Source organism: Neopsephotus bourkii, unplaced genomic scaffold (assembly GCF_033783945.1).
Source record: "Neopsephotus bourkii isolate Nb327-2 ecotype Australia unplaced genomic scaffold, CSIRO-AGI_Nbou_v1 NB_1474, whole genome shotgun sequence".
Taxonomy (NCBI): Eukaryota; Metazoa; Chordata; class Aves; order Psittaciformes; family Psittacidae; genus Neopsephotus; species Neopsephotus bourkii.
In genome coordinates, this window is record NW_026901950.1 from 68,777 (window position 1) to 95,018 (window position 26,242).

At 51.9% G+C, this 26,242-nt stretch overlaps 1 protein-coding gene across 1 annotated transcript in view; it reads left to right on the forward strand.

Moving 5' to 3' along the window:
- Positions 1-350: 350 nt before the first annotated feature.
- Positions 351-26,242, forward strand: part of CNGB1 (cyclic nucleotide gated channel subunit beta 1) — a 28,345-nt gene continuing 2,453 nt past the window's right edge. Inside the window, 34 exon segments of the mRNA XM_061369117.1 lie at positions 351-636; positions 639-885; positions 1,025-1,082; positions 1,199-1,328; positions 1,523-1,565; positions 1,753-1,834; positions 1,919-2,000; positions 2,396-2,435; positions 2,765-2,915; positions 3,018-3,093; positions 4,029-4,065; positions 4,309-4,359; positions 6,827-7,145; positions 8,898-9,011; positions 11,064-11,193; positions 11,556-11,598; positions 11,934-11,974; positions 12,346-12,604; positions 13,422-13,998; positions 16,510-16,608; positions 17,429-17,586; positions 17,704-17,883; positions 18,602-18,810; positions 19,662-19,712; positions 19,828-19,914; positions 20,276-20,340; positions 20,777-20,899; positions 22,136-22,277; positions 22,517-22,676; positions 23,567-23,664; positions 23,750-23,833; positions 24,231-24,349; positions 24,935-25,081; positions 25,892-26,087. Coding sequence (XP_061225101.1) covers positions 505-636; positions 639-885; positions 1,025-1,082; positions 1,199-1,328; positions 1,523-1,565; positions 1,753-1,834; positions 1,919-2,000; positions 2,396-2,435; positions 2,765-2,915; positions 3,018-3,093; positions 4,029-4,065; positions 4,309-4,359; positions 6,827-7,145; positions 8,898-9,011; positions 11,064-11,193; positions 11,556-11,598; positions 11,934-11,974; positions 12,346-12,604; positions 13,422-13,998; positions 16,510-16,608; positions 17,429-17,586; positions 17,704-17,883; positions 18,602-18,810; positions 19,662-19,712; positions 19,828-19,914; positions 20,276-20,340; positions 20,777-20,899; positions 22,136-22,277; positions 22,517-22,676; positions 23,567-23,664; positions 23,750-23,833; positions 24,231-24,349; positions 24,935-25,081; positions 25,892-26,087 — 4,530 coding nt within the window. The 5' untranslated portion in view covers positions 351-504.

The window sequence follows — 26,242 nt, forward strand, 5'->3', positions numbered from 1 at the left end:
CATCCAACCTGGCCTTGAGCACTGCCAGGGATGGGGCAGCCACAGCTCCTCTGGGCACCCTGTGTCAGGGCCTCAGCACCCTCACAGGGAAGAGCTTCTTCCTTATATCCAACCTAAATCTCCCATTTCAGTTTAAACCCATCACCCCTTGTTCTATCACTGCAGTCACAACTTTCTCAGCCAGGCCCTGATCATTCTTGTGGCATCCTCTGGGCTTGCTCCAACAGTTCCATGTCCTTCTCACATTGAGGACACCAGAACTGCACACAGTACTCCAAATGGGGTCTCACGAGCAGAGTAGAGGGGCAGGATCACCTCCTCTGACCTGCTGGTCACGCTTCTTTTGATGCAGGTCTGGCTGTACTGCAGTGCCACCTTTCCCAAGCAGGACTTGCAGGCTGTGCTGCCCTGGGGACAGTGTGAGCTGCTGGTGCACCCATTTTCCCTCACTGCTGCTGGCCTCTCACTACTGGAAACCCCTCCTTGCTGCCCACAGCCAGCAGGATGCTGAGCTGGATCGAGCGGGTGGTCCCCCAGCCCCCAGGTGCTCATCTGGTGGAGGAGATCCCTCCAACCCCAGCACCAGAGCAGGATCTGGAGCCACCTAAGGTAAGTGGGGATCCAAGTCTGGGGTGTAGCAGGGACTCTGTGGGCATGGTGGAGAGATGCCCGGTGCTTCTGCAGCATCCACAGAAGGGATGAGGGCCAGGATGCATCCCCACTGCAGCAGGAAGAATGGGGAGTCCCTGAGGTTTGCAGCTACCTTTGACCACGGGACACTGTCTCCTTTCCTTTTTTTCTGCTACCTTCTGCCTTTCACGTTGAAGGCACCAACAGGGAAGGCTGGTGGCCCCAGGGATGCTGCTGACTTCGTACGCACTGAAGGTAAGGCCCCATGCAGGGGAACACGCTGGTTTGTGCAGGGGATTCCTTTGCTGGATGGATCCCTCCTGGCTGGCATCCCAGGGGCTGCTGGAATGGTGATGAGAGCTTTTGGTTTGGTTTTTTCCTGCTGCCGTTGAAGAAACGGACAAGAAGGTGGGATTTGCAGTCCCTGAGGACCAAGGCTCTGTATTTGAGAGGTACTGACATTGCATCCTCCAGTGTGCAGCATGGCTTGCTTGGGATTTGGCTTTCAGTTTTGGGGCTGGATGCCTGGGATGAAGGTTCTCAGCCTGACTTGCCCCTTCCCTGGCAGCATGGGGAGCAGTGTGCTCTCCTGGCTCTCCCAGGGACTGGAGAAGGTGATTCCCCAGCCAGTCCCAGCCCCAGGGACGCTGCAGGCACTTGGGAAGAGCTTTGAGACAAGCATTGATGTTCCTGATCAGGTAGGTGACAGCTCCAGGCAACTGTCTGGCATCCTGGGGCTTCTAGCTCTTTTTACCTTTTCTTCTTTCATTTCTCCTTCCCATCACTCTCTAATGCTAACTGGGAGCACTAAATCTGCCCTGAGTGTCCTTCATCCCTTCTGGGATGAGCCCGCCTTGCCTGCCAGGGGATGATGGTCTGTTTGGCTTTTCAGACAGAGGTCCAGATCCTCAAGGACGAGGAAGAGGAAGCTCTGGGTAAGGAGAGTCGGGGGTCTGCAGTTTGCAGCATCCCAGGCACCATTCTGGGACTCCCACATCCCACCTCCCCAGTCAGTGATGCTGGCACTACCGTCCCCTTGCGCCAGCTGATGGTGAAACCACCAGCTCCTGGCACTGCAAGTCCTGGCTCTCCCCTGTGCCCATGGCACTGCTCTCCTTGCAGAGATAATCCCCTTCGACCCGGAGGATGACAAGCTGGACGACTGTGAGCCTGAGTCTGGCTTGAATGCTACCACCGAGGAGTGGTGGGTCCCCTGGCTGGCTGTTGGGGGAACGCAGGGGGTGCATGGGATGAGCTCCCCAACCATGGCTGCTCTCCCCTCTGGCAGGGCAGGAGTGCGGGTGCTCAACTGGCTGGTGCAGGGCTTCGAGAGGATGGTGCCACAGCCAGAGGTGCTGAGGAAGCCGGAGGTGAGCACTGCACAGTGCAGGAGGCTGGGGGGCTGCTGGGCAGATGTGACAGTGCAGTGGGCTCCCTGTCTTCATCCCACATGCCCTGGATGGGACCCTGGAGAATAAAACCCATGGAGAATTGAGCAGAGCAAAAAAGAGGCCTTGGGGTGCATCCTGCTGCTCCTCAGCCTGACTGCATCCAGGGGGACCCTCCGTTTGGGACCTGCTGGTACCAGCAGTCAGGTGTCTGGGCTTAATGGTCCTTGTCAAGGAAATGGGGCCAAAAGTAGAGTGGAGGGTGTGTGGGGCTGTGCGCATGGGTCCCCTTGGGGTAGGGGACATGCCCACCCAGGGTGATGTGGGGCCACATCCAGTGCTTTGCCATGTCCATTGGTCCCTCTGTCCCTCTACAGCCGGAGCTGAAGGAGCAGAAGTGTGAAGCAGCAGAGGGAGGTGAGTTCCCTGGGTGCCCTTTCAGAGGATACACTCTGGACCCTGGCTGCAGGCAGGCACTGGCCCCGGAGCTGCCCCATCCCCGTGCCCCAGCGTGGGGGCACACCGGGTCCCAGCATCACAGTGCTGCCCCTACACCACTTCTGTCCCCAAACCCCGTGTCCTCATTCAGGGCTGGATCCCTGGGGGAGAAGCTCTCAGGATGGTCCCCCAAGCCTGTCCTTCCATGGGGGAGGTGACCCTTCCTCACCTGCTCCCCTTCCCCGATGATTTGCAAGATGACTGCTGCATTGCCTGTCCCCCTTCTCCTTCCCAATAAACCTTAGCAGGCACAAAAGGAACTAAACCCCAGGCAAAGCCAAAGAGCAACGTTTCAGCCACCCAGAGCACCCTGGCAGCAGTGGAGCCAGCAGTGGCTGAGACGCAGCCTGAGCCAGTGGCCACCCTTGTCCCTCGGTCCCTGGCTGGGGACGGCAGCAGGTAACTGCAGCAGCAGCTCTGTGTGGGTACCTGGCCAGCGGGATGGTGCTGTGGGAGCAGAGAGCCTGGCACCCGGGTCTAACTGTGGTTTCTGGTCACCAGGGTGTTTGCCTGGTTGGTCCAGGGGCTGGAGAAGGTGATGCCTCAGCCGGTGACAAGGGAGAAGCAGGAGGCACAGGTATAGAACCATCGAATCATAGCATAGTTAGGGTTGGAAAGGACCTTAAGATCATCCAGTCCCAACCCCCCTGCCATGGGCAGGGACACCTCGCTCTAAACCATATCATCCAAGGCCTCGTCCAACCTGGCCTTGAACACTGCCAGGGATGGAGCATTCACAACCTCCCTGGGCAACCCATTCCAGTGCCTCACCGCCCTTACAGGAAAGAATTTCCTCCTTATATCCAATCTAAACTTCCCCTGTTTCAGTTTTAACCCATTACCCCTTGTCCTATCACTACAGTCCCTAATGATGAGTCCCTCCCCAGCATCCCTGTAGCCCCCCTTCAGATACTGGAAGGCTGCTATGAGGTCTCCACGCAGCCTTCTCTTCTCCAGGCTGACCAGCCTGGGCTGGATAGGTAGAGGGCATGTGAACACCATGTCCCCAGCAGGAAAGGTGTCCCCTGCCATGCACATGCCAGTAGATCAGTGCAGGGACCTGATGTGGTTCGGGCTGTCCCACAGCTCCTTCAAGAAAACGAATCTCCACAACCCGCTTAATTAATGAAAACCAGGATTTGGCTTCTCAGCAGTGAAAGCTCCCATAGTTTGTGCTTTCTTTACTGTTTCCTTGCCTTCCCGTGCAGCACTGGGTGGTGCCCATGTCCTGGCACCTCACTGGGTTGCAGTCCAGCTCTAAGGAGAAGCCGGAGCCTTGCATGCTCTCTTTTCCTTCCTTTGCACCAAGACAAGCTCACTGATGTGCTCCTACCATGTCCCATCATGTGTGGGGATGCTTGTCCCCATGGCCAAGCTAACCAACATGCGCCAAGAAATCATATGGGATATTTAGCATAAAATGTCCACGTTTACTTAAAATGGGGTGTTTAGAGAAAAAACATGGGATTATTTAAATCCAAAATTCTCACGTTTCCCTTTTCCTTCTGGCAGGGAATGGATGCAGCAACTCTGAGTCCCGTGGAAGAAAGTAAGTGATTGCTCTACCTCACCGTTCTGGTTTGCTTGCTGCAGTAATTGGGAAGGTTATTGTCCCCCAGTCTACTGTGGCTGCCATCTCAGGAGCCCTGAGATCCCTCAAGTCCCCCCAGGAATCCATAAGGAGCTGTTGCTGCTTGGGAAGCGGGAGCAGATCCAGGGTTGTGGCTCAGACTTGGCAAAGCTCAGGCTGTGGGAGTCTCTGAGTGCAGCATTCTTCGTGCTTGGGCCCCAGGTTTTGAGATCAGTGCCGTTATCAGTGCCTGTCCTCAAGATGTGCTGGAAGGTGATTGCTAAACTGCTGGGATTTGATCAAAGCATTACAGGGAAATTCAAACCCGCTGCCTTCATGACTCCCTTTGGCATGGTTGTTGTTGTACTGGCGGGTGTTTGCCAAGCCTGTGATGTCTAAGGAGATATCTCATGAAAACAATATCCTGTGATTAGTGGTGTTGGATGCGAGTCTGCACGGTGTAGGAAAACATCATGGGGTTCTCACTGCTGCTTGTGGGGAATGAGCACAGGTCCTGCAGGCGGATGGGGCTGGCTCTCCGCACCCGCTGCCTTATGGGACACTGAGAGCAGCAGGAGACGTGGCTGCCACCATGCACAGGGCAGGGGAGATGCCCCACAGGCCTGTACAAGTGCTGCCAGGGAATCTGCCTTTGTCTGGGCTGTGGGAGCTGCTGGTGGGAGCAGGGACCTGCCACGGCACAGAGAGGCTGTGCATCCCCCCAGGGATGTGTCGGGAGGTGGATCCCACCAGGACAGCAGCCACTTGGTGGGATCTCATGGGGGAAGTCCTGTGGGAAGGCATTTCTCCACGTGTCTGTACAAGCTGGAGACCAGAGCATTACCTAGGGAAGAGGCAAAGTCAATGGGCATATGAGGGCAGTCACACATCTGTTTGCAGCTGGCTGTTTTTCACCTCCCTTTGGTGCTTAGAGGCATCTTGATGTGCCCAAGGAAGGGAGAGATTTGGTCAGCAGTAGATCTGCCCAAACTGCCAGCAAGCTCATTAATGTTTTCCTTCTCCTTTTGTTTCAGGAGGCAAAGGGGCTTAGTGCCTCTGAAACAAATGGAAAACGAAGACCATGGCCAGCCAGCCCTTCCCACAACCCACTGAGATCAACCTGAGGAAAGAGTGCAGCTGGGGAGGAAAAGCAAAGGGCAATCAGCAAATGGTCTCTAGCTCCTTCCCAGCCAGGGTGGCAGGAATGGAGGCTGGTCAGGGATGCTAGCTGTGTGTCCCTGGTCCTGGGACTGTCCCATCTTCCCTCCCTCTCGGCTCTGGGAACCAGAGCTATTGTTTTTGCAGGGTGATGTATATCAGGCTGGAGCTGTAGTTTATAGGAAGGTAGAAATGCACCACTTGGAGGCAGGATGCCTCTTGCTGAAGCTTCCCAGCACTCCTGGTCCTCTCACTACCCCATCAAGCATGTGAATATTCACCCCTGAGACCTCCAGCTGAAGCTCACAGGTTTCCTTCAGTTGGCTGCTGCCTCTGAGGTGTAACATCATAAAGCTCTTTAAGCTCTCCTCAGCCTCTTACTGCTTTCCTCCCATTAACTTAGTGTTTTCTCCCAACGAGTGGAAAGGGCTCTGGTTTGCAGCCACCAGTGCAGGTGCTGAGGTTAATCTTTAGGTGGGTAGGTAGGGTTAAAAACCTTTTCCTGAGCTCTCCTTGTAGGAGAACTTACCCCAGACTGTCCTTACCCTCAACTGCAGGCGCTCCGGAAGCTCACAGCTCCCCAGATGCAGCATTAACCACAGCAGCAGGAATGTTCTGGCATGGGAAGGGGTCCCCAGGGCTGCCAGCAGCCCAGAGATGTGCAGGGCCTCTGGGCTGGGTGGGATGAGGGTCCTACACCCCAGGATTTAGTAAAGACCTTAGAATTACAGAATGGTCTTTGGGTTGGAGGATCCAGTTCCAACCCCTGCCACAGGCAGGGACCCCTTCCACCAGACCAGGTTGCTCCAAGCCTCATCCAACCTGGCCTTGAGCACTGCCAGGGATGGGGCAGCCACAGCTTCTCTGGGCACCCTGTGCCAGGGCCTCAGCACCCTCACAGGGAAGAGCTTCTGCCTAAGAGCTCATCTCAGTGTCCCCTCTGTCAGGTTAAAGCCATTCCCCCTTGTCCTGTCCCTTCGAAGTTTAGTAATAAGTCTTTCTCCATCTTTTGTACAATCCCCTGTTCATACTGAAAGGCCACAATAAGGTCTCCCACCACCTCTTTGCATCTCTAAGCAGCTGTAACAATGAGCCATGAGCCAACAATCAACCCGAGATCCATCTTATGTGTTTATAATGAACCCTCCTGATATGAAGCTACACTTTTAGTATTTGCTCCATTTTCATATGTTTCCAAAGTTATGGCATGTTTTAAAAGTCATCTCCCTGATTGCTGTGCCGTGTTTTAATTAATGGGGATCTACAGGGAACAGGCTGAAGGCAGCATAGGCACTGTAGGGTGGGTAAATGCAGTGCAGCGCCAGCCGTAGGTGTGTTTCCTGCCTTTCTGTAGTTGAATTTGTGTGTTTGCTATGAGCTTCACTGTGGATATGTAAGGTTTGTTCTCAAAATAAACCCGTTTTACAGTAAGCGATGTGCTTCCTCCTCTTGTGTCTTCGCTGTGTGCCTGATGTGGTAGCAGGGGTACCCCTGGGACATGGAGAGGGCTCATCATGTGTCAGGCCTGGGCTCTTCCCTTTGCAGCCTCCCCAGTAACATGCCAGGGACTGCGGCTGCACAGGTCTGTGTGAACTGAGAGGTCCTGGCATGTGGCAGCATCTCACTGTTGAGCAAGGAGAACATGAGATCTGCCCTGGCTCTACCACTGGGCTCTTGACAATGTACTGCTCACTTCATCACCTGCCTTCCCCCATTCTTGTTTCAGTACACATTGTCCCTGAGGAGCCCAAGGAGACAGACCTCATCCTGGAAGAGATGGATGGTGGCTGGAGTAATGAAGCCACGTGTGAGGTGATGGCCTGGGATGTTGAGACTGAGATGGTGGCAGATACTCATCCCCTTCCCCCCATACAGGAGGAACCTCAGGAAGATGAAAATAGGTAGGAAGACAAAGGGAGAGGGTGTTGATGGGCAGCTGTACATGCTTTCTAACCACCAGCATCATGGCCATGGGAAGGGATGAGCATGTCTCTGGGTACCCCTCCCTGCCAATACTGGTGGTGGAGCTGACAGCAGGCAGCTGAGGTGCCTCTTTCCAAAGAGGGGGGCATCATAAGGACCCAAAACGTGTTTCAGCAAATGGCCTTCCCTTCTGGTGCTGAGATTTGGGTTGGGGCAGGCAGTGGCAGAGCTGGGAATGCGATGCTTCACTTTGTGCTGCAGGGGACAGCTAAAGGATGCTCTTAAGATCATAGAGTCACAGACTCACAGTGCAGCTTGGGTTGGAAGGGACCTTAAATCTCATCCAGCTCCAACCCCTGCCACGGGCAGGGACCCCTTCCACTGGAGCAGCTTGCTCCAAGCCCCTGTGTCCAACCTGGCCTTGAGCACTGCCAGGGATGGGGCAGCCACAGCTTCTCTGGGCACCCTGTGCCAGGGCCTCAGCACCCTCACAGGGAAGAGCTTCTGCCTAAGAGCTCAGCTCAGTGTCCCCTCTGTCAGGTTAAAGCCATTCCCCCTTGTCCTGTCCCTACAGGCCCTTGTCCAAAGCCCCTCTCCAGGTTTCCTGCAGCCCCTTTAGGCTCTGGAGCTGCTCTAAGGTCTCCCCTTCAGGAGCCTTCTCTTCTCCAGCCTGAACAAGCCCAGCTCTTTCAGCCTGTCTCCAGGCAGAGCCGATCCAGCCCCTGGACATCCTTGTGGCCTCCTCTGGACTTGTTCCAACAGCTCCATATGCCTTTTGTGCTGGGGGCCCAAGAGCTGAAATTTTGGACCTTGTTCCCATCAATTGTGCATCCAACTGTCATGACATTTGGAAACAGAACTCTATATAATTCATCCTACTTCTTCCAAACCAAAACCCTGTCAAGGTCCTTCCAAGGGTTGGGCAATGTTTTCAAATCTGGGACCAAGCTGCATTGCAGCAGGGGAATGAGAGGTGTCTATCCATGCTTCCAAAGGCCTTGGGAGCCCCCCAAGTGCTCCCAGAGCTTAGAGCACTTGTGGGGGAAGATGTGCAGTAGTCTCCACCTCCAGCATGGGCAATGGTCAACTGCACTTAAGCACAAGCCAGAACTTCTGCTCCGGTTGACCCTTCTGAGCAACTGGTCCAGGGACACCATCTCAGCCAGGCTGTCCCTTCTCCCCTGAAGGACCACGAGGGCCAGGATGACCAGTATCACCTACTGGTCCAGGTGGGTCAGGCAGGACAGGATTAACAGGAGGCTCCTCAATATCTTTTGGTCCTGAAAAACATGAATTCCTGGAAGACCAAGAAACACTGGACAGGTTATAAAGGTGTTTTTCAGACTTCTTTCCCTTTAGTATAGGAGCTTGTGAAGCTGTGGAGTACAGCATGTCCTGGAGGGTGGATTTTGCTGTTGATACAGTGAGGTTTTGGTCAAAATCAGCAACAAGTGACCCCTAAGCATATCCTGTCCCCATGCTGCAGGGGGAATTTGATGGCTCAAGGACTCTGGTTTTCCATTCCCAAACTTCTTCCATTCTTTCTCCCCCCAGCACTGGGCTGCAGACACTAACGGGCTGTGAGCACTGTAAGCCCAGAGTACCCAGCTGTGCCCACCCCGCAGATGCTGGCTGGTGGGTGCAGGGAGAGCATGTCTGTGCTGCAGTGCTCCTCCTGCGAGGTTCAGACACACTTTTGGGATTTCACCTGATGAGTTTCTCCTTCTCAGGGTGTGGTTGTGCTCCCTGAGTGCTGGTGAGGAGGAAGAGGAAATGGAGCAGGATGGGGAGGAAGAGGAGGAGGAGGAGGAGAAAAAGGAGGAGGAGTTGAAGGACAGTGCAGGGTGAGTGGCTCCTGTTGCCTTGATGGCTTTGTTGGGATGAATGTGACTGCAGTTGTTCAGCTGCATTCACAAGCTGGAGAGGCTGAAACCCCGATGACGACTGAAGCGACCCAGCCTCGGGGGGGAACTGGGGATGCTGTCGGGAGGACGGGTGCGTTCAGGAGATGTGTTTTCAGAAGGGGTGAATTAGGGAGGGATGCACTGGGGAGGAGTGATGCGTTTGGGAGGAGGGATGCGTTTGGGAAGGGTGCGTTAGGGAGGGATGTGTTTGAGAGGAGGGATGCATTCAGGAGCTGTGTGTTCAGAAGGAATGCGTTTAGGAGGGATGCATACAGCAGGGACGTGTTAAGGAGGGATGCATCCAGGAGAGATGTGTTCAGAAGGGGTGCATCCAGGAGGGATGTGTTTAGGAGGGGCACCCAGGAGGGATGCGTTCAGAATGGATGCATCAGGAGGGTTGTTTCCAGCATTCAGGAGGGATGCTTTCACCAACAGGCTTGCCCCGGGCTTGCTGCTAATACAGCACCTGGTGCCAGGCGAGTGTCTCCTGGTGACACAGGCTCTGTCTACATCACCTGTAGCAACCATAGCCCCAGACATCCCCTCCCGTGGGTCTGAGCAGGAACCTGGTTTGTGCCTTCCTTGGGAGCACCCAGCTCCTGGAGATGGTCCATGTGATTTAAAACCACATCCATTAGTCCAGGGCAGTCGGGATGATTATGGAGTTTATGGAGATGAATTTAAAGATAGGATTATGTGCTGTGTCTGCAAGTGCTTCCTAATACAAGCAGGTATAAGTTTACAGTATTTTTCCTGTTGTAGAAAACAGCCCAGTTATTGCCAGTGGTTGTAGGTAGTGACTTTTGTCTAGATGGTATTTCAAAAAACCTTTCCACTTAGTTTAGTGATTCACTGTGATTTCAGATGAGATAAACATTTAGGGATTTGTTATGTAGTGCTACAGAATCATTCTCGGTTAATTCCTCTGAAATAGCTGAAAACTCTCAACTAGTCAGTGTTAAACCCATATCTTTATGTTTCTTCATAATCTGTTCCTAGAGCTCCACTGGAGATGCTTGAGCTTCAGTTGCTGGGTGAATGAGAGGCTGCTCCATCCCTCACTGTGTTCGTGGGAAAAGAGAGACACTGGCGGGTTTTCTAGGTTAGGATAAAAGGCTTGTGATTGCATTTGAAGGGAACATATTTAAATAAAAATAAGGGGGAGGGGGATTGTTAAAAATGATTTTTAAAAGGCCTTGGAAAATAACAGCTTTTCAAGGCATGGAGATAAAAGAGAAAAGGAGCCGCTGCTTGTTTACATACCTCTTCTGATCTAGGGCCTGCAAAGGATGCAGGAAGATGCTTGTGTTTTTCAATTTTCCTGCATTTAGCTGTCTTAACGATATTTTCATTATCCCCGATCCCTGATTCACGTTTCTGTCCAGGGAAGAGCACATCAGGAGATAAACACAAAGAACAGTGAGATGAGGCTTGGGGTTTTTTTAGTTATTGTTGTATTAAACTGCTGAAATCTACCTTGTGAGCCCCCTTTGCAGAATGGTGGAGCTGTGGTCTGTGTTTGCTGCAGGAGGAAGATGAGGATTATGTATCCTGGTGGTGTCTTGCATAGGCAGTCTTGGGGTTCAGATGGTGCTTGCAAGGCAGTCCCGCCTTGAAATCAGGCTCTCGGCTTTTTATGTGGCAGATCTTCATTATATGAGAAATCATTCTGCACAGCAGGAGGAACATACTGCCTGTACTTTTCTGACTACGCGATCTTTCCTGATGCATCTGCAATGCCCTGCTCTGTACGCACATCTCACCTGGTCTCCCATGTACTATGTTTTCCAAGTTCTAACCTAAGCAGCAATATTTTGAGTACCGTCTTTGTATTAAATGAAGGTTTCTGTGGTATTGCTCACCTGCAAATGATGCCCCCCAAAACTGGGAGCACCACGCATCATCCCCGTGGATGGGATGCCTCACCTGCAACATGCCCAGCCTTGGAAAAGGCAGAAGCAAGGGCATTTGTCTCTGCTTGATGCCTTCCAGACCCCTGCTCCTGTCACCTTGTCTCGCTGCTGAGGAGGATGTGGAGGAAGTCTACTTTGAAGAGGAGGCCTTCAGGATTGAGCAGCTGGAAGAAGCAGAGATAAGTGATCTCGAAGCTGCTTTTGTACAGGTACAGCATCACCCCCTGCCTGGGCTCAGGTCTGCAATAAGCCCTTGCTGCCTGGTGTTTGCCAAGGCCTCACAGCTTGCCTGGAGGAATGCAGTGTCTTGGTGAGGAACAGGGATAGGAATGGGCCCTGGAAATGTTTCCCACCAGGACATCACCACCTCTGAACCTGAGGCAGCAGCAGTACCTGTTCACTAAGGGAGGGGTGCTTTCACCCTGGAATGGTGGTGCTGAACAACAAGCTGAGAGGCCTGAGAATGACAGGGGGAGGGTTAGGGAGATATGGGGCAACAATCAAGATGTAAAGTCTGCTTTCTTACAGATAAGCTCTTGCTATGCTTAAAAAGGATCTTTTCATTTTGAAGGTGGAAGAGGAGACAGCTGAAGCTGCTGAAACCGATGCTGAAGGTATATTATATAGCAGCATAAAGGCAAATTAGGATGACTCGAAGCAGGCAATGCAATGCCCAGTGAGGAGGAAATGCCACCACTCCCTCAGGCAGCTGAGTCTCCTGCAGCATGACCTGTGCTGGGCATCAGGGCTTTCCATGGGCTGAAAGCATCACATGGACACCGCGTGATGGCAATGTTGTTAGCAGCTGGAGCCAGCTCTGGAAGGCTGATGCTTATGTGGTACTTTGTCTTGGTTAAGCAATATCTGATGGGAAGGAAGAGTTTCTCCTTCAGCTGGAAAACTTACAGGGGGATAAAAAGGATTTTCTCTACCACTTTATTCAATTTAGGAAGTAACCAGCGGCATAAAGTGTGTTTTCATAGTAAGGAGGTAAGGGGTTGGTAATGAAAATGGGGTGGTGAACTCCTGTCACGGCCTGAGTGAGCACAGGAAGGTCCTGGCACAAGTCCACTGACATCAGGGAAGTCACACAAGGGATGGCTTGAGCTGAGCCCTGGAACAGCCTGAGATTCCTCTGCTCGTGCAGACCTTGCAGAACCGCCTGCTTTGCAGCAGTGCTAGAAAAGCTGATGGTAGGATGCTCACCATCACTGTCCTGTGCCACCCACATCCGTGAGCAGCAGGCAGCAACAACCTCCCACAGCCCTGTGTCTCTCTCCCCTGACATAACCGTCTTGTCTCAAACCACTTTGTGTTTTATTGCAGCTTCAGATGCCTTGTCCCTTGCTTGAAGCCCCTAGGCACCTAGCAGCATGGCCAGGCGTGCCCGAGACGTCGAGCTAGATCAGCTGGTGCACGACAAGCCGCTGGCTGCGGGGCATTGCTCCCCTCCCGGCCGCGCTGAGCTAGAGCAGCTCCCCAATGTCCCCAGCTACCGAGCCACCGCTGCCTCCCGCACCCCAGCCTTTGTCGCCAGCAAGCCCAAGGCTGCAGCTGTGAACCCCAACTTTTGCCATGAGGAGCAGCCTCCCCTAGGTATTAGAGATGTTGGCTTTGGCGGTGAGCTTGCGTAGCTTGAGGGGGCAAGGAGGTGTTCCTGTAGGAGCTGCTTTTTGGGGGAGAAACATAGTCAAAGCTCACTTACAGAGACGGGATAATAGAATTGATGCTCTTTCTGCTTCTGCCTCATCACTATGTGCCTTTCCAGCTAACCCCTAGACAGCATTTGCAGATACCCATAAATGACATGCTATACATTTGAACTTGCTTGGCCAGAAATTCTCCTGAATGAAATGCTGGCAGAGGGTTAAAGATCTGCTGCATGCAGTTTTCTCCTTAGCGTCCATGCAACCCACTCCTACTAAGAGGACAGCAGGATGGAGGTTTGCTCTTCATGGCTTAACCCAGAAGTACAGATTCTGTTTCTGTAGCTTTGCTTTGCCTTGTTTTAATCAGTGAGCCAAATTCCGCCGCTTTTCCTTACAAGCAATATGATTTTAACTTTGAACCCCAAATAGGTCTTTTCTCTGTGATTTGGTAGAGCCATGCTCTGATCCACTGGTCCCATATTGTGTGGGACAGGAGGGGATGCGTGGGGTCTTTCAGATGGGTGAACCCCCCTACCTCCCAGAAGGAATTCTGAAGAAGCTCACTGCATTTTGTTGTATAGCTGAGAAAAGAGATGATACTTTGCAGTCTGGCTGGCTGTGGGGTCTGGCCAAGATAACCCCCAGCACTTTTTCTCCCTTAGGCTATTGGCATCTCTCTTTTCCCCACTATAAACACCCAACCCTGCAGGTTAGAAGCAGATATTACCTCTGCAAAAGAGAGAGACCATAACTGCTTATTTATATAGTCCATTATTCTGCATGAAAAGCAAATGCTCATATAATTAGGAGCTTGCATGATCCATATGTTTATGTTCAGAAGACCCTGGAGATGTTTCCAGACCTTGGGAGGGAGGTTTGCAGCTGGAAATCCTGGGTTCCTGTCTGGCACCTGCCGCTGGTAATCCTTGTCTCCATCGTGTTCCAAACCATGGGAACCCAATGCTTGAACGGAGTAGTTACAATCACTACAAGCTGGGAAAGCAGAAGGGGAGAAAGTGGCAGTTCTCATGGTGTTAAACACTGGGGGAGAGAGAAATGCTACAAAGCACTAGGAGAAAGGAGTGCCAGTCAAGAAGGGAATGGGGGGAAAGGAGAGGCCTTCTGGAATGTTGTGGGGTTTGGAGGCAGCTCCATGGAGGCAATGGGCTTTGGGGGTGCTGGGCCTGCACCCTTCTCACCTGCCATTATTTTCCTTCTCCATGGGCCAGGTAATTACCCCACTGTGGACATCAAGAATGTGGACAGTGGAAGCAACACTGTGGAGGACAATGGGACCCACTTACCAGTGCCCACCACTGCCGGTAACATGCTGGCGGTGCCCAGAGTGGCTCCACCATCCCCCAGGTATGGCTCTGCCCCGACACATCCATGGGTCCCGGGGCTTTAACCCCCCAACAATGCCAGTACAGGAGTTTTTGTACAACTGAATGGAGCCACCCGCTCCTGGCAGGTGTGGACAGTAAGCCCTGTCTGTGTGTCCTCTTGGAGGTGGGCTCCATCCCCAGGCTGTGGTCAGATCCCATTTTTGTCCCACACATCTGTGCTCCCAGATTCAGAGTGCAGAGGGTCTGTGTGCTGCCTGTGGGCCTTCATCATAAATCCCAACACTTATCACCTTCTCTGTTTCCTGGAAGAATTTGCAGCCTATCCCCTTTAGGTTTGTGCCTTCGGATCAAGGATGCTCAGAGAGGTGGAGGATTGATGAATAGGGCAGAGTATTCTGAGATGGAGAAGCCCACCAGGTGAGGCTGTGTAAGTCCTCTCTCCTGTGATGTGTGACACTGATGCAGATACTCATCCACCTCTGAATCAGGATCAAGGTACTGAGCTTTCTGTTATGACTTCAACCAGCACAGAAAATAGACAATTCATATTAACACCCATGTCCTGCATCCCAGGACATCTTGGGCATCTTTGGAGCCCAGGGTCCAGCAACCCAAAGGCACAACCTTAGTTTATTTAAAGCCACTTATCTATGTACAATTCTGTCTCTAACATACTTTTTTATCAAGTCTTTTATCAAGGTTTCATTGTGGCCTTTTGATATGTAAGGGAAGGCTTATAAGAAAGGTGGAGAAAGACTTTTGATAAGCCCTGTAGGATCAGGACAAGGGGGAATGGCTTTAACCTGACAGAGGGGAGGCTGGATCTTCAAAGAAACTTTCCATGCTCCTATGGTTCCCCACAGAGCCATTTTTTGGAGCACCTCAGTTTTCTCGTGCTATTTTCTACCAGTTTCTTAAAGCAGTTGTATATTTGCAATTACATGTATGAGTACATGAAACTTTCTGCTGTGCCTTTAGGTAGCGTCTCTCAAGGCAACACCGGAGGTCCCTTCCTTGAGCTGGAGATGTTTAAAAGCAATCACCTCCTATTTTGCTATATCAGAAAGTAAAATTTCAGCCTTCTGAACCATAAGGAAAACGCTTGCCTTCTTGGGGATGTTTGCTGTCTTTTACACCTTTCCAAGGGCATCCATTAATCCAAAGCAAAAAGAGGCATCTTTTCCCACATGGATGTTGACACACAGAGCTTTGCATGTACTTAGAGGGCAACCACGTGAGCTCTTTGGCCTATGGGGAGCCATGCCAGAGGCCAAGAGGGAGGTGGCGTTACCCTCTCTGTCAATGTAGGCATCTTGGGCTTGCTTATGGATGAGGATGGGCAATGGGGCAGCATGATGCCTCAATGGGACAGAGCTAGGGGGAGAGTGGCTGGACACCAATGAGAGGTGATGGATGATATCCTAACAACATCACAGATCTTTGCAGGACTTTTTCTCTTAAATTATGTGGGTTTGGGAACCTCTTCAAAGTACCGTCTGAGGGTACTTTGACACGGCGGTTGGGCTTGTTCATCTGATCCCCTTCCCAGCAGGGCATGCCCAGGAGCTGGTGAGGTTTGAGATGGGCAGGCTCATAGCATGCAGCTTTCTTCAGACCTGTGGTGGCAGGATGACCTCCCTCAGGATCCTGCTTGCTCCTGCTTCACATGTACGTTGAGCCGTTTTGCACCAGCATCAGTGAGATCCTGGTTAATTTAGAGCAACTGTTGTGCTGGTAGAAGACAATTTCTGTTGTTGCAGTTACAACTTTGGACTTGGCTACAGGCTGCAGTCCACGTTTTTGCCATGATTGTCACCTTCACATCCACCTTTTCCTTCTATCACTTTGGTCACCCATAGTTAAGGAAGTTGTCCCTGAAAGCTGTCTGTACCAAAGGGAGCCACTGGCTGTGTTAGCATGCATCTTCCAGGAAGACATCAGCTGCCACTGCCTCAGCATCAGCAGGACAGTGTTCACAGGGCTCCTCTTGAAGCTGCTCTCAGCAAGTTGGTCTTTACACTTGGCTTTGGAGGTATCAGCAGCAATTGAAGGGTCCATGTTATGTACCTGCTGCTCTGCAATTCACTCTGTCTTGGGGATTTCAGGTCCTTGGGAGCCAGCTCAAAGCCAGGCAGTGTCCCCAGAACCTTCTCTTTTTTCTGGTTTCACTTCCTTGCTCCACCTTACTGCTATTGCATTTCCCTTGCCCTCTTCTGGAAGTACAGTGGTGTGATGGTGCAGCAGAGGGGACACGTACAGACTGGTGCCTGCCTTCTGTGCATCTTGCTGGGTGCCCAGAATGGGTTGAAAAATGGTCTGCATGGTGCCCAGGAAGAAACAGCTTTAGCAGCAAAGGAGCAGAGTGGTTTGCTCTCATTTACTTCAGGCAATGCCAAAAAACGGGGGAAAAGTACCCCAGTTGGAGAAGGGAAAGTGGAAAACAGATGAGACCTGGGAGGAGGAGAAGGAAGAGGACCTGGATGAGGGTGGGGGACAAACTAAGCCTCAGCTGCTGTGTTTGTGACCACAGGAGGAAGCTGCTGGCCCCTGAGGATGGTCTGGAGGAGGGACCCATGAGCCAGTCCCCAACCCAAGCACTGCTGGGCTGTGATGAGGAGCAGAAGGACAGGTGCGTGGTGGGGCCGAGAGGCTCCTCATCAGCCCCAGGGATCAGATCCCAGTGCTCTGATGGAAGCAACAAAGACCCTAGGAGTCATGGGATACCAAAGGGAGAGAGCTACCTTCTATGGGAAGCAAAGGCTTGGGGAAGGCCTATACCTCCTCATAGGGCAGGGATTTCCTTTCCTCCTGAGAAGAAATCATTGTGCCACGTAACATAATTAACTAGCCTGGAGCTACAGCAAGCAGGCTTGTTTCTGTCCTTCCTCCTAGTGGTGGTCCTTGGCCATGCTAGGTGAGCATCCTGGTCTGAATCAATCACAGAATCAGGGAATCCTTGCATTGTTTCGGTTGGAAGGGACCTTAAAGCTCATCCAGTTCCATCCCCTCTGCCACAGGCAGGGACACCTTCCACTAGACCAGGTTGCTCCAAGCCCCATCCAACCTGGCCTTGAACACTGCCAGAGATGGAGCACTCACAACCTGGTTTTAATAAAGAGGCTGAAAAGAGACAATACAGTTTGTAAATCCAGGGGCTTGGTGCATATTTTCATCTCATAGTTCTTCCAAAATCATCCTCTCCTAATCAAATGCAATGCAGCATGGGATCTTGGTGCTTCCCAAGTCCGTCTGAGGGCAAGGATGAGGTTTGGGGTGGTGCTGTTTGATGGTATCTTATTGAAACTGCCTCAGCTTGTGTTCTTCTGATCACACAATAACCAAATAAGTATGGGTAAATCCTAAACCAGAGTCCTGTAGGTTAAAAACGGGCCATGAACCTGCCCTTGACTTTTCCTACCTCCATGAGACGCCTGGTGGTGTGCCCACAGCCTGCCTGAGCGCATCGGTTCAGCCATGAGCCTGAGCAGCGCTGTCATCAACAACCGGCTCCAGGAGCTGGTGAGGCTCTTCAAGGAGAGGACTGAGAAGGTGAAGGAGAAGCTGACCGACCCCGACATCACCTCAGATGAAGAGAGCCCAACGGCGTGTGAGTTTGAGTGGGGCTGTGTCCCCACACGTGCTGTGTTTTAACCTTGTTAACAGGTTAACACATTGCAGCAAGAAGAGTTTCTGCTCTTTCAAATAACTGTGTGTCCTCCCCCAGCTCCTGCCAAGCCAGCACTGCCAGCAGCACCGGTCCCTCCCCCAGCAGGGCAGCCAGAGGGGGAGAAGGTGGTAGAGGAGGAGCACTACTGCGAGATGCTGTGCTGCACGTTCAAGTACCGGCCCTGGCTGGACCGCCTGAGGAACTACCAGTTCCCCAGCAGCATTGACCCGCTCACGAGTGAGTGATGGAGCACGGCCACTGGGCTGGTGGGGCAGCCAGAAAGGGTGAGGAAGGGAGGAGGTGTGAGAGATGAGACCCTGTAGAGCAGGAAGGTCAACTAAGCAAGGACCAACTCACAAAATGCCTGCTAAAAACCAGTCTTAAATTCCCCTGCAAGGCACAGGCTTTCCTAAATGCTTCCCCTTAGTTATGGGCATCAGGAGCATGACCAGGCAGAGGAGGAGCACCAGCTTTCTGCTGCTTTTCAGGCTTTTTAGCAGGCAAACACTGTCCTTGTGGTGTGGACATCCAAAATAAAACTAAAAATCACAACAGAAGAATCCCCTGTCTGGGGACACCCCTGAGCTCAGCTCCTTCCAGGGTCTTTGCTGTTTCACAACCATTTCACAGCTCTCAGGCTCCTGCAGGTGGCCATGGGCTCAGCACAGCCTGAGGAGGGAACGAAAAGCAAGGCAGTCAAGAGCAAAGCAAAAGAAAACCTGCTTGACTCAGCAAAGTTAGAACAGGCTTTGTGACAAAAAGCAGTGTGCTCTGCAGCTGGTGGTATTCACTTTGCATCTAGAGCCCAGCTCACTTGGAGACTCAATAGAGACCTCTTGCAGGTTTCCCTGTGGCACTCGGGGCAGAACAAGGGGATGAAAAGCCCTTTGTGTAGTGGTTTCCCATAGATGATGGACATGGGCCCCACTAATCGCAATGTGATTGCTGTCCACAGATCTGATGTATGTGCTGTGGTTGTTCTTCGTTGTCATGGCCTGGAACTGGAACTGCTGGCTGATCCCTGTCCGCTGGGCTTTCCCCTACCAGACGCCAACAAACATCCACTGCTGGCTGTTCATCGACTACCTCTGTGACCTCATCTATCTGCTTGACATCCTCGTCTTTCAGACCCGGCTGCAGTTTGTCCGGGGGGGAGATATAATAGTGAGTGGCAGGGCTGCATCCCAGTGCTGGGGACCGGCTGGGGAGACCCTTATCGCCTGAGCAACATGGGTGCTGCTGCTCTATGATCTCTGAGTCAAGCGTTCCCACCAGGGCTCTGTCCACCCTTGGAGGACTGCAAGCATCTCTCCTGCCATGTAGTGGATAAGCTAGAAGTATTTTTTTGCCCTAAAGTCATATATTTATGCTCTGAAGTCAACACCAGCCTATCTACAAAGCATGTGAGGTCCATGGCAGCCCCATTCCTGGGTAGGAATGCTTAGAGTGTGCTGCTCCATGGAGCAGTGCTCCCAACAGTGTGGTGCTAACCGTGAGCAGATGGCATGATAAATGCGTTTCATACAAAGGAGCACAGCTAGGCAGAATGCATTAGCAACATGACAAAAGCGATTGCAATCTGAATGCACAGATCACGCACCAGAGATAAGTGAAAGCCCCTGAATCCACTTCCATATCCAATTAAATAAGCTGGGAAAAACCAGACCTTCAGGGTACAGCCTTCCCATGGCCCACAGCAATGGTCAGACCTGTAAATCTGATTTCTGTGGCACTAGCACTGTGATGTACTTCCTCTGGGATGCAAAATGAGCATGGGATGTCCCAAGGTGGGATGAGAAGCTGGTATACAGCCAGGTCTTCTCTTGGCATGGCCAGGATGGTCATGCCTGGCTTTCCTCTACTGCTATTCTTGCTCTGCTCCCTTTCCTGGGCACAAAGGGAGCATCTTCCCTGTTGCAGAAGAGAAAAGTCAGGCATGACCATGTTGGCCACAACTTTCCTTCCTGTAAGCAATGATTAACCTTGGTCTCTCTCTCCTTCCTCTGCCCAACCAGAGTGATAAAAAGGCCATGAAGGAGAACTACCTGCAATCACAACGCTTTAAGGTTCGACATCATTTTACATACTAATCTGAATCTTCAGTGTGAACAGTGTCTTGCAGTTCCCCCCCACCATGCCTGAGGGTCCTCACAGGGGTTCCTCTCTTTGTGTGGGTTTCAGATGGATATGGTGTGCCTCCTGCCCCTGGATTTCTTCTACTTCAAAGTTGGTGTCAACCCACTCCTGCGCTTTCCTCGCTGTCTGAAGGTAAGTCTGAGCTTACAAAGCCAGGCAGAACACCAGCTGCAGTGGATGTGAAGGAGTACCATGCTCATAGGGGTAAGCTGTGGCTTGCTGCACTCATAGATGATCACAAGAAGGTTGTAAAATGGATGGAAAGTCTTGTCGCAATGGCTTTGTTGAGTCAAACACTTTGTTCCAATCCTAAAACATGCTCACATGTTTAGAGGGGCACTCAGATGGAACCGAATCTGTTTGTGGCAGTTCAAGCTGCAGAGGGGCTGCAGGAGGGAAACGGAGGGGAAGTGGGGTCTTACAGAGATTAACTCTCCTGGTGGGGGTCACAAGAAGATGGAGCACGCTGAAGCATGCTGTTTTCCTTCTCCAGTACATGGCCTTCTTCGAGTTCAACAACCGCCTGGAGGCTATCCTGACCAAGGCGTATATCTACAGGTGAGGGGGAGAGAGGGAGGAAGAGACTGTGGAGTTGTTTGCTATTGGCAAAGAAGGCTTGTTCTGGTGTGCACCCATTCTGGGTTCCTGATTTATTTTTCCGCTACCCCTGGATGTCCCTAGCTGATATAGGTGTTACTTGATGCAGGCGGGACGTGGGGTCCTGGAGCTCTGTGGGTAGGATTCCCTGTCTCTGACCCAACTGTGACTGGGGTGCTAATGGTGAAAAGCAGCCACCAGTGGACGAGCTGCTTTTTCTGGCAACTGTGGTGCTGCAGGAGGGAGCAGCAGGGCTGCACACTTGAGTGCTCTGTGGTTCCTGCACTCAGCTCATCAGTTAGAAGCTCCTTGTGATGCTGGGGGTGTTCTGACATGTTTCCCAGCAAACACCATATCTTGTCCCTTCCTGTTCTCTTCTCTTTTGTTTGTTTTGCAGAGTGATTCGGACCACAGCCTATTTACTGTACAGCTTGCATGTGAACTCCTGCCTCTATTACTGGGCATCAGCCTATGAAGGACTGGGCTCTACCACCTGGGTCTATGATGGGGAAGGAAACAGGTACCAGCCAGGGCTTGGGTACTCACATAGCACAGGTTGCTGTCATGAGCTGGAGTAAGAAGGGAGGTGTTAGGATGCAGCTGGCTTCATAAAAAACGCCAAAGAAACGGGTTGGAGGTGCCAGGTGATGTGGAGGCAGGGAGAATGATGGGGACAGGAAGGTAGGGATGTGCAGTAATATACAATGCTGCAAGAGAAAGAGGCTGCAGTTAGGCTGAGATAGGCGACAGTGGCAGGTTGAAAAGACTGAAAAACTGGGAACCTGATGCTGGGAAGCAAGAGAATGGTCCCTGGCTGAGCAGGATGCGAGGGACAGATCTGTTTCTGTTGACCAGGCTTGACGCTCTGTGTCCTTGGTGCCATGTGTCAGGCCCTCAGACAAGACCATTGCTCTCATCCCCAGGTGTGAGACAGGGACAGTGGCCACCCCTCACCATGGCATTTCCAAGATATACGTATTAAATGTCTGTTGTGTTGTGGGTGATGGGTGCCACAGGGAGAGCACTTAGGTCATGAGCTGAGCACCACCTCATAGCAAATACCTACACTGACTGTTATGCAACACAGGCATGATATGATCCTGAGTAACATCCAAATTAGAGTTTCCTGCGAAAAGGCATGGGCAAGTGCATTACAGACTTACGGCGAGGTGTGGGTGTAGGTGGGGACAAGTGACTGTCACCCCTGCAGCCCTAGTAAGGGTGTTGCCTTCCCTTCAAGCACTCAGCTCAACATGTTAATGTTGCTGTTATACAGCTATTTGGTATGCTATACACATCTGTGTCTATCTCTAAGTGCAACTATAGCATCCAGGGGAGTGCCCAAGACCAGTGAATCAAGATTCCACTTGACACCTCTGGAGTCCCATGCCAACAAGTTGCTCACAAACTCTTTTTTCCCCCCTATTTCTAAAAGTGTAAACATTGCTGAAAAAATGTTGCTGGTTTATGGTGGTGGATCTGTAAGAGCAGAGAGTGGGAGTAGCCAGAGCAGCTGAGCCTCCCATTCTGAGGCTTCTGGAGGGGTCCCTACATGCTCCTGCTCCTGTAGCATCTGAGAAGCACCTGTGGGTGTGGTGGAGAGTTTGCAGCCCCTTTGATTTTCCCCTTGTCACCCGTAATTACCCTCAGCAGGCTCTGGCTTGCCGTGGCCAGAGGATGTCAGCTCAGCAGTGAGGGAACAAACAGGCCTTCGTGCCAGAAACACCTTCAAAACTGCCTCCTCTTTTCCTCCCAGCTACATCCGCTGCTACTACTGGGCAGTCAAAACCCTCATCACCATTGGGGGCCTGCCGGACCCCAAGACACTGTTTGAGATCGTCTTCCAGCTGCTGAACTACTTCACGGGTGTCTTTGCTTTCTCCGTCATGATAGGGCAGGTGAGCAGGAGTCCTGGGGACTCCCAGCCTCCACTGGGGAAGGTTTTGGTGGGGTTGGTCCACAGGTTTGCATCTCTGGGTTTGTTTTCCCCATCGAGGACCTGCTCAGCATTGGTGGAAGACAAAAAGGGTTTGGTAGATGCTGTTAGGACTCGGCAAACATGCTCTAGATTGCTTAACAGGCTGACGGGTAAGTGACAGCAACTAAAACATCTCTTCTACCTCTTCCTCCCATCCAGATGAGAGATGTGGTCGGTGCCGCTACCGCAGGGCAAACATACTATCGGAGCTGCATGGACAGTACCATTAAGTACATGAACTTCTACAAAATCCCCAGAACTGTTCAGAACAGGGTGAAGACGTGGTATGAGTACACATGGCATTCGCAAGGCATGCTAGGTGAGCTCCAGCCACTCTGAGCACCCACACATGCACTGCTGTTGCTGTACAGAGCTGAAATGTTACTGTCAAATAGCACTGTGGTCACGGGGAGGGGGTGGCGTGTTTTATTCTTGTATGCCCACCTGTATAGTATCTAGGCTGCCGTCAGGTTGTGCATCACTCATAGAGCACCAAGTCCAGCATTCCACCAGCTGGTCCCTGGGGAGTGGGCTGTGACTAGCAGTTGCTGGCCAGAGAGTGTCTAACAGCAAACCCATAAGCTCACCTGAACAGTAAATCATAAAATCACAGAATCATTCAGTTTCAATCCCCTGCTAAGGACAGGGACACCTTCCACTAGACCACGTTGCTCCAAGTCCCTGGCCTTGAACACTGTCAGGGATGGGGCAGCCACAGCTCCTCTGGGCACCCTGTGCCAGGGCCTCACCACCCTCACAGGGGAAAAATGTCCTTATATCTAACCTAAATCTCCCACTGGGGGATCTGGGCTCAAGCGCACACTGAAGCCGGGTCATGGGGAGCTCCTCATCACCCAAGACCCCCAAGCTCTTCTCTGCAGAGCTGCTCTGCATGATGTCTCTGCTCTGCAGCCTGTAACTGTTCAGGCAGGAGCACTGCACCCACTGTCCTGGCCAAGAAAGATGCAGCTTGGACTCATTGGTCTGTCTCTGAGAGCCATCATGGCAGAGATAATGTGAAGGGCAGCTCTCCATCACTCACTGCCTTTAGACCTGCAAGTTGCTTGGTTGGCAGAAGCCAGAGAAGACCCTTCTGGGCAAGCCTCTGTCCTCTGCCACTAGAACGTGGGCTGCTTTCCCACTGCCACACCAAGGGCATGATCTGGGATTAAGTGTGGGAAAGATCCAGTGTTCTGCTTCCTCCCACAGATGAGTCCGAGCTGCTGGTGCAGCTGCCAGACAAGATGAGGCTGGACATCGCTATTGATGTGAACTACAGCATCGTGAGCAAAGTGGCTCTCTTCCAGGTAGCTCCTGCAGCGCGGGTTGTGCCTGGCACAGCCTGCCATGCTGGCACACAGTAACCATGCTGCTGGCTTTGTTTCTGCTCAGGGCTGCGACAGGCAGATGATCTTCGACATGCTGAAGCGGCTCAGGTCCGTGGTCTACCTGCCCAATGATTACGTGTGTAAGAAGGTAATGAGATACTCAAGTGTCTTCCAGTCCCTGGTGTCATGGAGGGGCTGTGCAAGAGCACTAGCCTGCACTAGGAGCAGTGCAGAGTGGGGGAAAGCCAGGCCTGGCCAATCACCGTGGCATTGAGCCCCTTCACAGGGCAAAAACATCCTCCTTTGCAGCTGGTCTTGTGCAAAGTCTGACCTCTTCTGCTGCAGCCATGAACACCGGGAGAGCAGGGGGAGACTTTGGGATGCTCAGATGGGGATGCTCAGGAGTAAGCACCATCAGGAAAAAGCATTTGGAGAGTTTGGAGAGGGCAGCATGGTCGTGGGGGTTTCCAGCAAGACACAGGTTAGGGCACCCATAAATTCTCCCTGTTTGTGGGCACCCCACACAGCACCTACCTTCATTGCAGGGAGAAATTGGCCGTGAGATGTACATTATCCAGGCGGGACATGTGCAGGTGCTGGGGGGACCTGATGGCAAAACTGTGCTGGTGACTCTGAAACCTGGATCCGTGTTTGGAGAGATAAGGTGAGTGAAGCATTCCCATGGAGCCAGGGGAATACAGCTTGTGGGCCCTGGTGAGGAAGTGGGAAGTGGAGAGAGCAGCATCACCATAGTTAATCCCTGTGACTGAGAGCCATGAACACTGAGCAGTGTCTGCTACATAGATTACAGCTTGTTTTCTTGGATCTTGTGTATTTTTGTGCTGTTTTCTGCCTGGAGAGTTAGTGACAGTAAGCAGAGGTTTATGGAGGGGTGGGAAAATAAACAAGAAAAGCTATTTCACTAAACCAGCCCCCCATACACCCATTTCCTGAGCATGTAAAGTCCTGCACCAATAGCTCAGTGATAGAGGTTGCCTCCGTACAGCCCAGCAGACACCAGACTGGTGTAAAAGGCAATATTTAAACCTTCAAAAAGGCAAATCCTTTTTTTATATGGGTCTCCTTGCCAATGTTTCCATCACTGTTTAAAAATTGGGCTTGCAGTATTTCATTGGGGGAGAAAATTAAACCTGAGTCCTCTGAAAAACAGGGATCGAGACATGCAAAGGGAGATTTTCTTTAAGCTGTGCTCAGTAACAGCACTGACATCTCATTGTGTCTCTCTCAGCTTGCTGGCAGCAGGAGGGGGCAATCGCCGAACAGCAAACGTCATTGCTCATGGCTTCGCCAACCTTTTCATTTTGGACAAGAAGGACTTGAACGAGATTTTGGTGCATTATCCAGAGTCTCAGAAGCTGCTGAAGAAGAAAGCCAAGTGCGTGTTGAGCTGCTGCTTTCTAGCCCATGGGGTTTTCAAAGTAAAACAGAGAAGGGGTTTCAGCATCACAGGGAAGGTCTCTCTGGGTGCAAAGCCCTGGGAAAGCTCCTGCTGAAGGCATTAGGCACGAGTCCCAGGTGGAAAGTGGGCTGGAGCTGCTGCATCACGGCAAGGAGCCTGGAGATGCTCAGAGCCAGCCTAGCCCTGCTGCAAAGCACCCTTCTCATACGTAAAAGGGCTGCAAGGCTACTGAAGAGGGGCTTTGGACAAGGGCCCGTAGGGACAGGACAAGGGGGAATGGCTTTAACCTGACAGAGGGGACACTGAGATGAGCTCTTAGGCAGAAGTTCTTCCCTGTGAAGGTGCTGAGGCGCTGGCACAGGGTGCCCAGAGAAGCTGTGGCTGCCCCATCCCTGGCAGTGTTCAAGGCCAGGTTGGACACAGGGGCTTGGAGCAACCTGCTCTAGTGGAAGGGGTCCCTGCCCATAGCAGGGGGCTGGAACTGGATGATGACCTTTAAGGTCCCTTCCAACCCAAACCAGTCTGATTCTATGGTGATTCTATGATTCACTTCTAAAAGTGAGTGCAACTCAGGAACAAACAATGTGCATTCATTAAAAGATATATTAAATTATTCATATACATAAAAATTTATATTTTTAGAACCACTTAGATTTATTAGTCCTGCCTTCCTAAGTCATAAAAAGTAACTTTTTTTTTTTTAAAGCCTGCTTTTTCTGCATTATAAAACCCAGCTAATATAACACATCCCCAGACTGAAATCATCTCTCTTTTTCCTTCATGTAGGAAAATGCTGAAAAGCAACAATAAACCCAAAGATGCGAAAGGAGTCCCTGGAGACTCGCTGATCATTCCCCCAAAAGCTGACACCCCAAAGCTCTTCCAGGCTGCTCTGGCTGCAGCAGGGAGGATGGGGGGCAAAGGGCCATTGGCACAGCTCCGCTGGAGGCTGAGGGAGCTGAAGACGATGCAGGTGACGCAGGTCAGCATGGGGAGGATGAGTGTGGTCAATGTGCCTTAAAGGAGTGAGCTCAGGTTATTGGGGTCTGGCGTGGTGTGGGCAGACAGGAAGGGGTGGTTCAGCATCTCACACATGGCTTTGGGAGAATGCTGTTGTCCCACAGGGGGTTGTTTTGC